General features: G+C 49.1%; 4 protein-coding genes across 4 annotated transcripts; 2 read left to right on the plus strand and 2 right to left on the minus strand.

Moving 5' to 3' along the window:
• Positions 1 to 2913: 2913 nt before the first annotated feature.
• K444DRAFT_562973 (FAD/NAD(P)-binding domain-containing protein) lies at positions 2914 to 5061 on the minus strand. The gene is made up of 3 exons (XM_024877011.1): positions 4573 to 5061; positions 3212 to 4516; positions 2914 to 3154 (listed from the first exon to the last, which is right to left on the minus strand). The coding sequence occupies exons 1-3, from the start codon at positions 4922 to 4924 to the stop codon at positions 3081 to 3083; spliced, it is 1731 nt and encodes a 576-aa protein (XP_024735875.1). The 5' UTR covers positions 4925 to 5061; the 3' UTR covers positions 2914 to 3080.
• An 856-nt stretch (positions 5062 to 5917) lies between these two features.
• Positions 5918 to 7963, minus strand: K444DRAFT_613764 (acyl-CoA N-acyltransferase). The gene is made up of 7 exons (XM_024880411.1): positions 7743 to 7963; positions 7504 to 7656; positions 7325 to 7378; positions 7023 to 7148; positions 6758 to 6880; positions 6338 to 6386; positions 5918 to 6246 (listed from the first exon to the last, which is right to left on the minus strand). Exons 2-7 carry the CDS (start codon positions 7576 to 7578, stop codon positions 5975 to 5977), a joined length of 699 nt encoding a protein of 232 aa, XP_024735876.1. The 5' UTR covers positions 7579 to 7656; positions 7743 to 7963; the 3' UTR covers positions 5918 to 5974.
• A 607-nt stretch (positions 7964 to 8570) lies between these two features.
• K444DRAFT_420141 (uncharacterized protein) lies at positions 8571 to 11200 on the plus strand. Its single transcript, XM_024872700.1, has 4 exons — positions 8571 to 9320; positions 9370 to 9703; positions 9754 to 10986; positions 11065 to 11200. Exons 1-3 carry the CDS (start codon positions 8826 to 8828, stop codon positions 10815 to 10817), a joined length of 1893 nt encoding a protein of 630 aa, XP_024735877.1. The 5' UTR covers positions 8571 to 8825; the 3' UTR covers positions 10818 to 10986; positions 11065 to 11200.
• Positions 11201 to 11203: 3 nt separating this feature from the next.
• On the plus strand, positions 11204 to 13124 carry K444DRAFT_590949 (uncharacterized protein). The gene is made up of 2 exons (XM_024878169.1): positions 11204 to 12924; positions 12978 to 13124. Exons 1-2 carry the CDS (start codon positions 11505 to 11507, stop codon positions 12995 to 12997), a joined length of 1440 nt encoding a protein of 479 aa, XP_024735878.1. The 5' UTR covers positions 11204 to 11504; the 3' UTR covers positions 12998 to 13124.
• Positions 13125 to 13801: the final 677 nt, after the last annotated feature.

Raw genomic sequence — 13801 nt, forward strand, 5'->3', positions numbered from 1 at the left:
CAGCCGAAGTGTGGAGCAGCCGCAGTGAGGCTTGTGCAGTACCCAGTGGAGACGATTGTGCCCAGCTTTGCCCGTCCCCTCACCTCCCGATACACCACTCATGTTCCCAGGAAAACGGCGAAGGTAAAATAACGGAATAGTTTGAGGCCTTTCGTCGTCTTGCCTTAGTTCACGGTTTCAACTTGTCTTGGACTGATCGCAAGGCAGGACGAGGAAGTCAAACATTGCAATACCTTCTATGGCTGAAATGGGCAGCGCCCATCTGCTCTCGGGTGCCGCTTCCAAAAAAGGACAGGCTCACTCTTGATAGTGATCAAGGATTGTTCTGTGAGCATTCTAGATCTAGCCTTAAAGAGAGTGTTTTGGTTGCTGTCAACAGGCCAGCAGGCTGCGAGAGATTTACTTTACCTCAGCCTAGAACTCACCCATTCTCCCCCCAAACCGTGAGCTCCTCACGCGTCGTTCAAGCCTTGATAGATTCCAATGCTCTCCAGCCCGGCGTCTGCACTCGCGCAAAGAGTGAGCACAACGCCCCGTGAACAGAGCAGCGGCTGCAAAGGTACAGCGACTAATACATTGTCTAAAGTTCATCTAGTACATCTATTGCCTAAAGTTAGAAAGTAACTTGCAGTCAAAATAGGAATTCAGCACCTGCATTCTGCAGGCTCGACGCAGGTTACAGCGGATACCCGCTGTAGGTCGCAGGAACGGCCCCCGCCAGAACAAACTCCATTATCCCAGTCGTTCTCTCGAAGATTCTGGGTACCTTTCCAATGGCAAAGAAGCATAAGGTCGGGGAACACCGAGGCCAGGAGGCGCATGCTAAGCCGGCCTCGTATTAACGACTCCGGAAAGTCTGCTGCGCTTCCCCTTTGGCCCCCATCCGGAGCTGTCAACACACAGGACTGCCACACCCACTTGTTTCCAGACACTTTCACCCTAATCCTGCTGCCCCACCATACCCCCTCATCCAGTCATTTTAATCTCGACGTTTACCAACATGTTTCTGATAGGGCTATGGCGGAGCACCGCTCACTGCCTTCCCCTCAGTCTCCTGGAAGACAGGCAGTCAGCACCCAGACGTCCCTGTCACGCATGAGAACTCTCCCTGTAACGAGGCTCTGGTGAAAACTCTGCAATCTTCTAAGCCTTTCTCTTGCTATCTCACAGCCTAGAAGCAAATTTTCACTCGAGAACTCTGTACTCAACCAATTCACAGTCGCTGTCTCTGAGTTTTGCATGAACTCAACATTTGGCTTAGGCCAGACAACTATTACCAGGTTTTCTGGATGGTTCTCAGTAGAAGCCAAACTTTGCACATCCTGGGCTTTTCTCAGCCATTCAAATCCGGTACGCACCGAGTATCCCATCATTTGGGCAAGTAACCAAACGATATCGAATTGAAATGTTCTTGGAAAGGGTATTATTAATAAGGCTGAATCCCTTCCCTAATACAGAATCTAAATATCCGTATCATATACTTAATACACTCTATTATCAATCATACCGAAAGCTAACGTATCCAATTCCGTCAAAGCCTCCATTCGCAATATCAATCTCTGCCCTTCCTTATGTCTCTCCCAATGGGTCATTCGCAAAGTCCTCTTAACTAATCTCTCAAAAGTGCCGGGGGCTAAAGAAAAAGCTTTATCTACTTTAGGTTAACGCCTAGGCCGTATTTCCCCTCGAAGGGTGGCCGGTGCTTTCCTCTTTAATCGATCTAAATCCCATTAGTCTAAAGTTTCAATATTACGGATTCTATAATACATACCTCTCAAGGAATACCTCGTTTGCTTGTTATTATACCGACAATTCGTATACGAACCCCCGAAATAGTCTTTTATAATAATATAATATCGAAAAGGCCCCAAATGCTTCTCCGAGCGATAGATATACTCCGGCACCTGCTCCTCTTATCTCAGATATGCCAGATCAGCTTCCAGATTAGATTTTCCCTTCTCTAGGCCATTTAGCGAGGCTCTAACCCTAAGCTCGAGATCCCTCACTGGTCGTTAATCGTTACGCAAATCTCCGTGTGTATTTCTGGCAGTCGCGAGAGCTCGTGAAAGCGCGGGAGTATGACTCGTCAAATTCCATTTTGAAAAAGCCATGTTATGTTTTAAGTTTTTGCGCTCTTGGGTCAATGGAGATGCTTATCTGTAAAGCGGTTTGTAGCTTTGGCCTGTGCTATCAGGTATGATGAAACCTGATTTCTGCAATTAGTACAGAAATACCCTGAAAGGGGTTTTCGCTTTGACATTCTGCCCATTCGAGCGGGATGTCTGATGACCTGAATTTTCACACTCGATCTTGATCGATTCAGTAAGTAACAGAGAAGCACGTGCGAGCATGGTGCTTCACAGCAGGCCAATGCACCACAAACCTGTGGAAGATCAAGACCAATTATTGACTAGACCTTGCTGCCCCAATAAGGCGAGATACCAGGCTTTTAAGCTGCAGCTCATCGTCGACGATCAGAGAGGATGATCGACGCTCTCCGCCCTCATCCTACCCTCATAGAAAGGGCGGGCATAAGGGCGCTACGAGGGGGCGAGAGGGCGAAAGGGCGAAAGGGCGACCACGAAAACGACCTCATTGGATTTAAATGATGGTGGGGTGGTTCTGTGTTCAAGATCTGTCCAATAGCAAGCCCCATTGTGCAGGCAAAATGCAAAAGGGCGCAGAGCGGCCAGCGCCCTCTCTTTTCGCGAATTGCAACAAAACTTTGCTGCTTGTTCCACAGGAAGCTGCTGGTTGGTGAGACTGAACCACTCTACCAATCTGTCGGAATTTGGCTCGTGATCTTGAATTTGTCATGTGGCGGGGCACAAGACAGGGCATCTGCCGGATGCTTGATCCGATCCAGAAGGGGAAAAGAATCAGCCGATGGCTACTGACACCGGCGTCCAAAGGTGGTGTTTTGCAACTTTGGTTTTCATTTCTGGAAAATATATACAGACATACACTGACCTTCTATCCCTAGTTCATTATGAAAGAAAAACAGTATACAGTTCTTATCCTCGTTTGCTCCCATTCCCACGAACCATTCTATATTCATACCCGTACTTCCCATCAGACACCTATTCTCTCGAGACGTCACGTCCAAACGCTTTGGACTTCAACCAATCGAGAACGACGAGGACACGGTTGCGAGCTAGAAAGGTATCTTATCAGCATGAAACAGAAAGACGGGCAGAACGAGTCAACTTACTGCTGAAGCACATGCTCAAGTACGCACTCCTCCAGAACAAATATGTTAATCCACCACCAGTAGCAAAGTTGCCATTCAACCAGCTCACATCAGCAACCGCTCTCTCACTCCCAATATATGCCAAGGAGCCTTGGTGAGTGTAGTGGAACGGCTTGATGTCCTTTATTCTTCTCAACTGTTTCTCATGTGCTTCGATTTCCTTTGCAATATCTGCGGTGTTGCCAGGTTGCAAATTGAGGGAGGAGCTGAGGTCGTGAATTTGGTGTTCGATGGCCTCGCTCTTGGCCATGGTGTTGAAGAGACGGGCCAGGAAGGCACCTTCTTGGGAAGCTACCTGTGCAGTTGGCGCATATCCAGCAACGGCGCAGTCGCCGGTTGCCCATATGTCCTTGGTGCCTTGAACAACGAGATACTCGTTGACAGCAAGACCTCTCCTCGAATCTTTCTGGGCGGGAATTTGAGACATCAGATCTCTGACGATTGGGCGGACTGCATTCCCAGTCGCCCAGACAAGGAGACCGTAGGGCATGATTTGAATGGTCTTCTTTCCATCAGGGCCAGTCGCTTCAGCTTCGACGGTCTTATCGGTCACCTTCTTCACGGCGGTCTTCGTCATGATTGTGATTTTCTCTTCCTTGAAAGTCGCTTCAGTATAATCGATAAGCTGCTTGGAGAACATAGGGAGGACGTTGGGGAGCGCTTCGATGAGTGTCACCTTGAATTTGTCGCTGATTTCGGGGACCCACTTCTTGATGTCTTCGTCGAAGAAATCCTGGAGCTCACCAGCGAATTCAACACCGGTAGGGCCGCCACCAACAACCACCATATGAAGAAGACGCGCCACCTCTTCCGGAGATTGGTCCTTGAAGGTTGCAGTCTCGACGCAGTCCATGATCTTCTTTCTGATTTGCTGGGCGTCACCGATTTCCTTCAGGAAGCACGAGTGCTCCTTCACGCCCGGAATGCCGAATGTAGCGTTCTCAGCACCAACACTTACAACGAGCATATCGTAGGAGACCTCAGTCTTGTTGCTAGCCCCCTTGATATCAGAGTTGTCATCAATTGCGATAACCTTCCTCTCGGGGTCGATCTTCGTAGCCTCTGCTTCATAGTACTTAACTGCAGCTTTCTTGTGTCTTAATATGCTTCGAATTGGTTCCATGATCGATCGATGCTCGACAGTGCCGGTGGTACATGACGGAAGAAGAGGGGTGAAGAGGAAGTAGTTTCGAGGAGAGATGACAATGACATTGTAGTTTTCGGTGTCGAGCTTCTTAAGAAGAGACACAGCACCCCACCCAGTCCCTATTCAAGCAGGAATCAGCGGAAGCAACATATAGAGAAAGATTGGATATACAAACCAAGGATAACAAGATTCTTCTTGGTTGGATCTGGTTCAAATTGGTCATCAGGATGCTTCTGGTCATAAACACCGTAGGCTAGATAAGCGGTGCCTCCAATGGCAGAGAAATACGTGAGGCGCCAAAGAAACCTGAAGAACCGGAATCTTTTGGGCTTCTTCGCAGGAGCAATATCGGCATAGCTGCGATGGAAATTTTGCTGGAGTTTGCTCTTATCGAGGAGGATGCGGGAGCTCGGTCGCGCAGGTGTGAGAAAAGATTGAGATGACGTCGCAATTTGTCTCCGTGAAGTTGCTCTGAAGGCAATTGATGAGGCAGGGAGCCTCATCGCTGCTCTGGTCGTTGACGCCATGCTCCAGAGTCAGGGGAGAGGATGGGTAGCCGTCGTGGTCGGGGAGTGCTGAGGATTTTGTTGATCAATTTTCACGAGGCTTGGAGCTTCCAGCTAGAGCCCCACTTTTAACCTCTGGTAGATAGCGGGAACGGGGTCTTTTAAGAATTGAGACTTTTAAAAAAAAGCAACCCAACCTCATGGAAATTTTTCGTGGGAGGTCCTTGTCCTTGAAAATCGCTCAAGCCTCGCTGCGAAAACCTCCACGAAGTGTCTTTACCTGTCGAAAATTCTGTCAATCATGTCGGCCATCTCCTTTTGCGGCCTCTGTTGACAACGTTGAGACAGACTGTCACCGGTCGGATGGGATCCGCCGCCGAAAAAGTGCCCTGTGACAAGACGCCGGCCAGCGTAGACAACGCTGGTCAGCGCATCTTCTACAACACCATTGGTCCATCGCAGTCAAGCCCCAAGTATCCCAGCGGAGACATACCAGCGCTGCACTACGGTTCAAGGGACCAGAATTACTGGGACATCCACTTCTTACCGGCAGCGTACCAAAATTCTTTTGTGCATTCAAGGACTGAGCTCACCAAGAGCTCTGGGACCTTCACTTCCATGTAACCGGGAGTGTACCACATAACCGCTGGTGCGAGATTCAAGCTCTGTGCTATTGCTCAATGCACCAGGTTTCCTGAGAATGGAGAATGAGAGGCAATGAGCCCGGATAAGTTCATATATCTCTTCTTGTCTACTTCATGCCTTCAAGTGGCTTCTTCAAAGCGAGTTATTGAATTGAAAGTAACGGATCACTTCCGAAGTATTGCAGAAACCAAGGTGTTTTCCGAATGAGCGAACTGGAAAGGGTGTCGGTGTACTGCTGACTTGCATACTTGTTACTTGCTCTTGAGAACTGCACGTCCGTTCTCGATATTGACATATCAAGGTCCGAGTTCGTGGCCATAATCGAAATTAAAGTTTCGCAGTCACAGAGATTCCGGTCGGAAGAGCTTTCGGAAGGATTTGAATTCGTTCCAACCTTTGCGATGTTGAAGTCTAGCAAGAGGTGTCTCAAAGAGGACTTTGGGGCTCTCGAACCATGCAGTACAACTGGCAAACATCTCCACCATCATCACAATCCATCTGCTTGACAAAATGAAAGCCCATGGCTTCATAAATCTTCGTGTTCGGCTCGTCTCGACTCGACTCAAGATAGCATCTCCTGCCTTCCGCATCTGCCTTCTGGGTGACTTCTCGGAACAGAGCCCGCCCGATTCCTTTTCCTTGTGCCTCTGGAAGGACAACAATGACATTGCAAAAGTAATAACCTTTCGGATCGGTCCCTATGATTCATATCAGACACCGGAGGAAGAAGATCGTGTCGTGCCCTGATGCTACAACTCGAGTGCTGAAGAACACTTGGGGGCTACGGACATATTTCAGATTGTGCCTCAGCTTGTCTTTGCTTCCAGATGTAATAACGCTATGAACATGGCTGGGTCAGTAAAGATACGCCCATTCATTGGCTTGCGGAATTTCCGTCAAACTTTGTTTTAAGAAGGAAGCAGTATCCCACTGATCTTTCTGCGTGGAGGGAGATGCGCCCAGTTGGAGTGCAATCTCTCGGGATCGAATGATCCGATGTAAGATGTCAAATATTACAGCCGCTCTCAGATCCAGTGCTTGCAATCGTTCGGGTATAAGCTCTCAAGATCTCCTTGACAAGAAGATCCGTGCGAACGTCACCCTGAGGGCCGCTTGTTGATGTGAAATCGGCTCTCAGGAAGGTACGAAAACTTTTTCGATGGCCTCAATGCTTCCGCCACTCGCTCCACGGCAATGAAACTCGCCTACCTTCACATTCAAACCGCCCCTTCCATACCATACGTTCATTCCAACTTGCTGACACCAGAGTTTCCATCCTTCTAACCATTCTCCCCAGGTTTTCTTTAGCTTAGTCTGACGAGGGGGTATCCACTGGAGGACAACGAAGTCAGCGTCACTCTCTTGGTGATTTCGATCTCCACGTCCTCCAATACTTTCGGATTCGAAGAAGTTTGATGCACCACAATTCTCGGGACAATCAGATCGAGGGCAGTAAACTCAAGGGCATCCATACCATAGCAATACCGAGGACTTTGTCCTTCTCGTCACTGACCAGGTCTTTGGCTACGTAGAATAAAGCATTTCGGATACCCCATCGACACCTGATTCCAAGAGATACTCGATTTCGATTCAAATTAAGCTTGGACACAAGCTAAAGTCAGTCATAAACCCACAGCATGCAACAGATATATTAAACGATTTCAGTCTGCCTTGAACGAGGCAGATTCAAGGCTGTTATTCCTCATAACGAGGTAGACTGTCTTGAATAATTGGGCATGACAGGCAGCGCCAAGAGTATATGAGACGATCACTCACCTTCGAACGATCATTGTAGACCCATAAATTGTATGGGTCCTCAGCGAATGCTTCCTTTTGACGACATATGATCAGCAATTGCTTGGAAAATATTGTTTCCGGATAATTAAGAGAATGTTTCACAGGGAAACCTTGAGGTGGTCAAGGATGATACGAGGAGGCTTCCCCCCACTACTGACCTGGATCGCATCAACAGCTCCCGGGATGTCTTCCTCACGCAGAGGGGAGATTGAGATCGTCGACGTCGGCATCATAAGATTCCCTCTGCGTATCCGAGAAGGATTCGAGAATCAGTGGTAATGGGAAGTCGGGATGAAACCCATCTTCAATGGCTGCCAAGATTCAGTCGTTGTACTAGTCACGGGCATCCGTATTTCCTTGCGATAAGCTGGAACTCACGCAGCAATGGCTTGCATACAAATTATTCATCGCTGCTGATAACATGCAGCAGCATCCATGGAGCAACAGGCATGAATTAGGCTGTAGATATTTTACAAGTTGACGTCTCCGCCTTACTGCCTCGAGGATAAAGTCGCATTTGTTTGCGAGGTCTGGCCTGCTGGCACCTCAAACAAAACTCCAGTCAATTGGCGAGCGGCCAGCCGCGCTCGATATGCCACACTGCAAACAGTTCTTGCGGGACAACAAACTTACTTCGTGTGATATGCCGTGGTTGATGGCCTATTCATCCCTCGGGATTTGTGCATTGCATCGTATATAAGTTGTTTGCATGAAGGATTGAAGAGCATACGTCGGATTGGTTTGGTTATCGAAGGGCTTCGATGATGCACGAGATCTCGCCTAGCACAGGCCCAAGAGGTTGAGCACGGACAGGCCTGAAACTCCTTGCGCCAGGTGTCGAAACATACCAAGCTTCTCGACAATGCAACTCACGCCTCCTCCTCAGCGCGCCGAGCACCAGGCCCGCACCAACCTTTACAATGGCTTGATCAGCCCGCAAAGGAGATCCACTCTGCATTTCCATGACCATCGAGTGGTCTCAGATCAGACACTTCCCTTGACAGTCCAGACTGTTGACGCAGAAAGTGAGTCCACAGGCCATACCTGAGCCAGGGTTGCAAGTGCCCGTCCTGCGTGTGTTATGCTGGAACTCGCTATGGCGCGAACCGTCAGCCCCCTTCTCAAGACCCTCTCCTCACCGACCTCACTCTGAGGCTGGCCCTCAACTCTGTCACACGTACCTGATCCCAATCATGCTCACGCGGTGGCCCCACCCACAAGGCCCCAGTCATTTACGCGGGTCGAGGATCTTCAGATCTGATACAGTCTTTCCTTTCCCCTTCTCTTTCATCTCTTCTACTTCTTTCTCTTCACACGACTGGCTCGTGAATACGTTCTCGGGCTAGATTTTGTTTTGGAGAGGTCGAGATCTACGTTATTTCTTGCACTCAGCAGAACCTTTAACAGACTTGTGTGTACTCCATCACTCAGACATTGTGGCGGACGACGAAGACGGGGGCCATCCTGCGCGTGGCAGAGGATGAATACGACAATGGCGCCAATGGATGAAGTCAGACAAAATTCACAGGAAGAACTGCAGCGGCGGCAAAATTCATCACAAGGGTTACGAGCACGGAAGCTCCCGGATTCGAATAAAAAGGCAGACGGTGGGAGTAGAAGAGACGGTGGTTCCAGTGGTGGTAGTTCTGGAAGCGATTCAAATTCAAATGGAGGAAACGGAAATGGAAACGGAGATGGCGGTGGGAATGGTGGTTCTGGCGGGAAGGGAGGCGGAGGCGGAGGAGGGGGTGGAGGGGGCGACAATGCTTCAAAAGATAATAACAACGGAAGTGGGAGCAAAAAGCAGCAAAACAACCCTTCCGAAAACCCACCAGGCCAGCAGGCAGATCCGCCCTCCAAACCAACGGAAGCGGTGTCGACTCCTTCTGCTACTACCGTTGTCTTGATCTCAACCACCACTGCTCCCGCGCCAGCTGGATTAACTACACCCTCTACGTCGACTTCAGTTGCGGAGGTAACTTGTCCGAAGTCGCTGGAACACGGCCTTGACTAACTCTGAACAGACTTTTAGATCTTCATTCTTTCCAACAACAACTTCTTTCTTGCCAGTCCTAGGATTCACGATACCAACTTCAGCAGCGACTTCAAGTCAACCCAGGAAAGGATTGAACACGGAAGGAGATCCAAACGTTAGCAACACTAGCACTAGCACGACCAAGACTCCCAAGAGTGAGCCAACGGCAACAGCAACCCAGGCAGTCATTCCACAGACTGCACTGAATTCTGCTTCGACAACGCTTTCAATCCCGGACTCAGTCGGTGGCGGTGGTCACCATAAGAAACCTCAGGGTCTCTCTCCTCTCGCCGAACAGCTCTTAATTGCTGCGGGAGCAATAGGTACGTACAAATAAGTAATTCTATTTGATTGGTTGGCTAACCAGTTTTAGGCGCATTTATCATAATTGCTACCGGGATCTTTTTCTTTACTCGAATGATGAAGGTTGATATTCTCTCCAAGTTCCGCAACCGAACATTCAGTCGTGGAGGAGCTCGCGGATGGTACGGATGGCGAAGGCAATCTACGGACTACTCCTCCGACCCGCCGCCAGTTTATCCAGGAGAATTTTACCCTGCAGATGAGAAGGCAATCCCAGCCCAAAGACAACTCGACGCATTTTTCTCTCCTATGGCCAGACCACCCTTGGCAACGCCTGCTGGGGCAGCCGCTCTCACCAACACTGGCCCTCAAAGGCAAGAGACGGACCTGGTAGCTCTGCTTGACAATCCTGCGCCGCTTGGGGTGTCTCCAGAGGCACAGGCAGGGGGCCTTTCCGCCACACATAATTTCTATAATATTTCTCCTCAAAATGCCAACCTCTCTCGACAACCAGGCACCCAAGCCTCTCAAAATTCGCAAGTCTCTGCTCTCTCACAGAAAAATACAACGCTTTCTCGCCAACCTGGCACACAAGCCTCCCTTCTTTCACAAGCCAATTCGAATTACATTAACACCGGCACTCAAAATACTTTTCTTACAATGCAGACGGCGGATGCTTATGACCCGAACCAGAGAGAAGTGAATCACTTGAGTTACCTCTCATCACTGTCTTCGGGCTTTGGTGACGGTCTCGTAATTGCAGATTCAACTGTCAATTCACAGCAGTTCTATCGTCAGTCCCAGAGCCAAGGGGCAGCAAGATTTTCATGGGCCACATCAGCCCGAGATCGTGACACAGTATATACGCAGGCATCGATAGAATCTGCTCCACGATTCCGCACCGTCAACTCGTGGGTAGCTCAGCAGTCAAGTCGCGTGGAAAGGCAGCGACAAAGCAATGACGAAGTTCCAGCCATGCCTCCGATACCTTTGCCCTTGCAAGCAGGAGTCAATCACCACAGGAAACCGAGTGAAGATCCGGCATTCAGAGCTCACCCTGGGGACGAGATTCCAATTCCAGGAGGCTCAAGAGTTCCTAGTGAGATTCTGGATAAGACTATAGGGTTCAAATAATGAGGAGCCGAGGCATAGGTGGAGTCTTTCTGTGTATAAATTGATCAATTTTCGCAGGGCCTGGTGCTCGGTGGATGTAAAACTAGCATCAGCGCGGCGTCGTCGGGACATGAGAAAACGATATCAATAGTTAATGTACAACGAAGGAAGGTTTGGGGAGGATTCAGATGTATGTTACCAATCTTCCGAAGCATGAATCACTTCAGGTCTTGGTATCTTCAAGTTCAACCAGACTCACTTGTGCAAGACGGTGTTTTATGGAGGCCCAATAATCGGACCACTTTTAAAGGTATTCACAGTTGTCAGCAACCAATATCACGGTTCTATGTGCAATGGATCTATATCTAAGTTTCGTAACTTTCAATGCCCTTCATTCTTCCAGACTCCTTGAACATGGTGAGTTGACCTTACACGTGACCATTCCGAATCGTGGCACAGAGTGGCCCAAAAATAGCCCATGAAGAAGAGCTCAGCCTCCTCAAGCGTTTTTGACTCGTCAGCCCCACGCACGCCCGGCAAAGTCAACGGGAGATCTCCCACTCCCTCCTGTTGATCATGTCTGCCATCTGCATTCTTAACTGCACGACCACATCACCAACATAAACAAAAGAAGCAAGCTCGCCACCTCAACCAGCCTTCCCTGACACAACCAAAAGATAGCTTGCTGCATCTGCAGCTGGAGATACGATGCTGGACGAGAACCTGCCCACGTTTTATATCAAGCCTTCCTCAGACAATCCTCTATCAAGCACGATCTACCTTAGTCAAAACGGATCCGAGCTCCGACCCGAATACACACTACGCCATCCAGACCCTAACCTACCAGCGTCGAAGAACGTCTACGCAGTAGCACTTTACGACTCCTACAACCCCGAGGTCTTATATGCAGAGGTTCTGGTTCAGCCAGAATGGACGCAGCCTACATTGTCCGCGGCAGAAGTTAGGCAACAGAATGGCATCCCTCCACCCCCAGTCCCCATCGTTCCCCAATCTTTCACGATTCAACTATACAATCCTGATCAACAGGTCGTAGTCAGACAGATCCCTGGGACATGGAACAGCTCCGCACATTGGGAATTCGAGTTGCCCCAGAACAGCTTCCGAGTACCGTCTGTCTCAGCACTTGACAGAAGTCAAAGTGATCCCACCGTTTCAGATGTCACACCGAAGATCAATTTCAAATGGAAGAGAGATGGCAAACTTTCGAAAGATATCACCTGTGTCCTGGCCGGCAAGTCCACCGATGGCAGGAAGAACAAGGAGCCTGATATCACGGTAGCCATGTTCAAGGGCGGCAAGAATCTCACAATATACGAACCCAACTTGCACCGCGTTGACGTGGAGGATGTCAAGGGCATGGAGGTCGTGCTTTTGTTGGGACCAGCCGTCATCAAGGATATATACTTCAACGCTAGCAGGGAGATGTTCAATATTGGGAACCCGACTCTGACAGCGGCAAATGCAAGGCGAAAGAATAGCGGACCCGTCATCGGGGGAAAGACAAGCTCGTCACCCCCTATGATGTCTGGAGCAAATCAATTATCACCAGTCGCAGTGAACAAAATCCCGGCTTCACAACTACTACCCCAGCAAAACCCTGTTACGAATGCTAGACCGCCACCAGCAGATCCTCGAACGCAGTGGGAGCTTGACGCCGAGACCGAGAGACTGAAGAAGATGGTTGAACGAGAAGAGAGAGAACGCGAGAGAGCGGAACGTGAAGAGCAACGACGCATCAAGAAGATGCTGGATGATGAAGAGAAAACCCGCAAGAAGCGGGATGCCGAAGTAGCCAAAGAGACCGAGAGGCTCCGGAAGGAATATGGTGTTGTGGCACCCCCTATGCCACCTCGACCACAGCCTCAGCAGCAATATCAACCGCAAACTAGACCGCAGCCACCTCAGCAATTCTATTCCGCGCCTGCGAGGCCTTTGAGCACCCCTTCAGGGCCGTATGGATTTCAGCCAGGCATCAGCTGGCCGGGCGGGGCACAAGCTCAAAGGCCGCCTCAAAATAGCCCGTATTTACAAACGCCTGGTAATGGTGCGGCATCATCCTCTGGATTCTTCTCTGGGTTTGGAACCGGGGGTAAAAAGGTGCAGAAAAGTAAGTAACCTCAACACCCGTTTGGATATGCACTCACTGACTTTGCTGTTTAGAGAGATCAGTGTTCTTTTGATTTCATAATATCAATGTAGGTTCTGGCGTTTAAGGGCATTGCATAGAGAGGTATTTGGGATTATAGGAGTATGAGACATGAATATCATGACAGACCTGCCAAAGAAATATATAAAAACATAACTCTGATTGAGTTCTCACTTGATGACATGTCCTCAGTGTGAAGCTTGTCCACGTCAAGTATTCACTGAGTGTTCACTGCGGCCACATGATACAACCAATGTCTTATTGTTCTTCTGAAATGAATTGGGAAGGATTGCCCCCTTCGAATCTTGAACTCGGCTTTCCTGGCTGGCAAAAAAACTCAAATTGAAACGTATGACCACACTTCAACACCGCCCGTACTCACTCGTGCGATAAAAATAAAATATCCTTTGTCAAAGAGGACGAGCATCTGATAAGAATCCTTTCCAGCTTCTCCAGTAGCCTCATCGACCCCTCCTTCTCCAATGAAGGTTTGAAGCTCTGACACCTGCAGTAATGAACTAAACCGCACAACACACACTAATCGACAGCTGAGACGACGAAATCTCACGTAGATGTAATTATATCGTTTTTAATCACCGAAGGAGACGTGCATCTATTCTATCTCGCCGAGAATTCTAAAGCTGCGAAATAGTGAGTAGCCGATCTTCATCGTATCAAACGTTGTCGAGTGTCAATAATAGCTAGTACTCATATCCGTAAGTACCCGCCGGGCTTCAAACTCATAGATAAGGGCCCGGCACTATCGAGATTGTGTCAAATGTAAATCAACGGAAAATTGCCAATATATGTTTGAGCAAGAACGCGTTGATGGAAAGTA

The sequence above is a fragment of the Hyaloscypha bicolor genome (assembly GCF_002865645.1).
Source record: "Hyaloscypha bicolor E unplaced genomic scaffold K444scaffold_87, whole genome shotgun sequence".
NCBI classification, from domain to species: Eukaryota; Fungi; Ascomycota; class Leotiomycetes; order Helotiales; family Hyaloscyphaceae; genus Hyaloscypha; species Hyaloscypha bicolor.

Coding starts and splice junctions, on each gene's coding strand:
- K444DRAFT_420141 (XM_024872700.1), top strand. CDS start 8,826: ATGAATACGACAATGGCGCCAATGGATGAAGTCAGACAAAATTCACAG. Junction 9,321..9,369: donor CGTCGACTTCAGTTGCGGAG/GTAACTTGTCCG, acceptor AACTCTGAACAG/ACTTTTAGATCTTCATTCTT. Junction 9,704..9,753: donor AATTGCTGCGGGAGCAATAG/GTACGTACAAAT, acceptor AACCAGTTTTAG/GCGCATTTATCATAATTGCT.
- K444DRAFT_562973 (XM_024877011.1), bottom strand. CDS start 4,924: ATGGCGTCAACGACCAGAGCAGCGATGAGGCTCCCTGCCTCATCAATT. Junction 4,517..4,572: donor GAAGAATCTTGTTATCCTTG/GTTTGTATATCC, acceptor CTGCTTGAATAG/GGACTGGGTGGGGTGCTGTG. Junction 3,155..3,211: donor CTTGAGCATGTGCTTCAGCA/GTAAGTTGACTC, acceptor ATACCTTTCTAG/CTCGCAACCGTGTCCTCGTC.
- K444DRAFT_590949 (XM_024878169.1), top strand. CDS start 11,505: ATGCTGGACGAGAACCTGCCCACGTTTTATATCAAGCCTTCCTCAGAC. Junction 12,925..12,977: donor GGGTAAAAAGGTGCAGAAAA/GTAAGTAACCTC, acceptor TTTGCTGTTTAG/AGAGATCAGTGTTCTTTTGA.
- K444DRAFT_613764 (XM_024880411.1), bottom strand. CDS start 7,578: ATGATGCCGACGTCGACGATCTCAATCTCCCCTCTGCGTGAGGAAGAC. Junction 7,379..7,503: donor GAGCTGTTGATGCGATCCAG/GTCAGTAGTGGG, acceptor TGTCGTCAAAAG/GAAGCATTCGCTGAGGACCC. Junction 6,247..6,337: donor TGAGGCACAATCTGAAATAT/GTCCGTAGCCCC, acceptor TATGAATCATAG/GGACCGATCCGAAAGGTTAT.